This window comes from Fukomys damarensis, unplaced genomic scaffold, assembly GCF_012274545.1.
Source record: "Fukomys damarensis isolate Sample0158 unplaced genomic scaffold, DMR_v1.0_HiC HiC_scaffold_34, whole genome shotgun sequence".
Lineage (NCBI taxonomy): Eukaryota > Metazoa > Chordata > Mammalia > Rodentia > Bathyergidae > Fukomys > Fukomys damarensis.
The window spans coordinates 1,035,934-1,037,715 of record NW_022900946.1 but is presented as its reverse complement, the minus strand read 5'-3'; the positions used below and the strand labels follow the sequence as shown (position 1 = coordinate 1,037,715).

The 1,782-nt window shown below is 60.9% G+C and overlaps 1 protein-coding gene across 3 annotated transcripts in view; it reads right to left on the bottom strand.

Annotated features, from left to right (window-relative positions):
* The window catches only part of Qprt (quinolinate phosphoribosyltransferase), a 14,568-nt gene that overhangs the window by 1,185 nt on the left and 11,601 nt on the right, over window positions 1–1,782 (bottom strand). For 2 of the 3 annotated variants that reach the window (XM_033758677.1, XM_033758676.1), the window contains one exon: window positions 7–930. In XM_033758677.1, coding sequence (XP_033614568.1) covers window positions 197–930 — 734 coding nt within the window. In that variant the 3' untranslated portion in view covers window positions 7–196. Of the gene's footprint in view, window positions 1–6; window positions 931–1,782 lie in introns of those variants that run through there. The other variant, XM_033758678.1, reaches the window with a different exon arrangement.

Genomic DNA, 1,782 nt, shown 5'->3' with positions numbered 1-1,782 from the left:
CCAGCGACGGGATGCGGGATGCGCTCTGTTGGGTCAGCAACAGCCACCCCCGCGCTCACGGTGGGGAAACGGCCAAGTCTAGCCCCACTCTGAATGCTGAAACTGGAGAGGATCCTCAAGCAGGTCGGGACGCTCAGACAGACGGAGGAGCTCCAGTCAGGCCAGTCGTCCGCCACAGAGCGTGCTGGGGAAAGGGTCAGAGGACCCCAGGTGCCTCTCCAGGGTCCGGCCCCCACCGGGACCGGAACCTGAGTGGCCAAGTGCAGGCCCTGTGCTCTGCGCCTGCGCATCCCAGCAAGCCGCTGCAGTCAGTCCAGTCCTTGGCCTGCCTGCAAGGGCTGGGAGGGGAGGAACCCATCCCCGCCGCCTGCCCAGCCCTGCACCCCACGGTGGCCAGCAGCTGGGGGAGGGGAGGGTCGGACCAGAGTGAGAACAGGCTCAGCCAGACACGCACCTTATCCACGCTGCCGGCTGCCGCGATGTGGTTGTCCTTCACCATGACCAGCCCGCCCAGGTCGTACCGGTGGCAGGCGGCCCCCCCCACCAGGAGCCCGTACTTCTCCACCAGCCGGAAGCCGGGCGTGGTCTTCCTCGTACCAGCCACCTGCCCGCTCCAGCCAGCGATATTCAGGGCCACCCGCTCCCCCAGCAGCAGGTGGTGGGCAGGGCCCCGGACCTCGGCCACCTTGGCCACGGGTTCCAGCCTCGACCCCTCAGGGAGAAGCCAGGACACCCGGCAGCTGAGTTGGGCAAAGACGGCGTCGAAGAAAGGCCGGCCGGCCAGGACGCCCCGGGATTTGGCCCACAGTGCGGCCTGGGCAGGAACAGCCCCCGTGGCCAGGGCTGCGAAGTTGAGGCCGGGACAGTCCTCTTGGAGCCAGCTGTCGGCCAGGGCTGCCAGCGTGGTGGGAGGCAGCAGCAGCGGCAGGCCTGGGAGGGAGGGAGGAAGGGAAACAGCTGCTGTGCGCGGCCTCGGGGCAGTCACGAAGCTGTCAGCCGCCGCCAGCCGGCCAGGAAGAGTATCCGCTGGGGCTGGCCAAGGGGGCCTGCGCATCACCGTCCAGCTTGCCGAATAAGGCAGATAAAAGCACAGGACACCTAGGTAAATTTAAAATTCTAAGAAGCATCAACTAATTTCTAGAAACAGGACATGAAGCTAGGTGTGGTGGTGCACGTTTACAATCCCAGCACTCTGAGAAGTTCACAGTTCAGAATTTAGGGGGCCCCTGTCTCAAAATCAAAGCGGGAGTGTTGGGCCGAGTATTTCGCTCAGTGGTTCCGCTGCCTGCCTCGCAAGAGCAGGGACCCGAGTTCAATCCCCTGTACAAAAACACAAAAACAAAACAAAACAAAAAACCAAAACAAAAACAAAAACAGGAGTGGGGAGGGGGACACAGCTCAGGGCTTACATAAAATCTTGGGTTAAATTTTCAGAACCGAAAAAAGCTGCAGGTGGCATCTAGGACCTAAGGAAACACTACTTGCTGTTAATCTGAAATTCACATTTAACTCTCCTGCATTTTCTCTGGCAAATCTAGCGCGGGGCCCGAGGTATTTGCCAAGGGGAGGAGAAGCGCGCGCTGCGCTTCGACGTCTTGGCAGCGCGCTCAGCCGTATCCTCCGCTCTCTCCGGGGCGCAGGCGCGTATCTGGGCCTGGATCTTTTTAGAAGGCCCTTCTGCAGTTCCTATGACCAACCAGAAGAGTACTGTATATCCCAGGCGAGGGACTCAACCATAGGAAGCCTTGTCATCCTCAGGTGGTCATGCTTCTGCTAAAATTG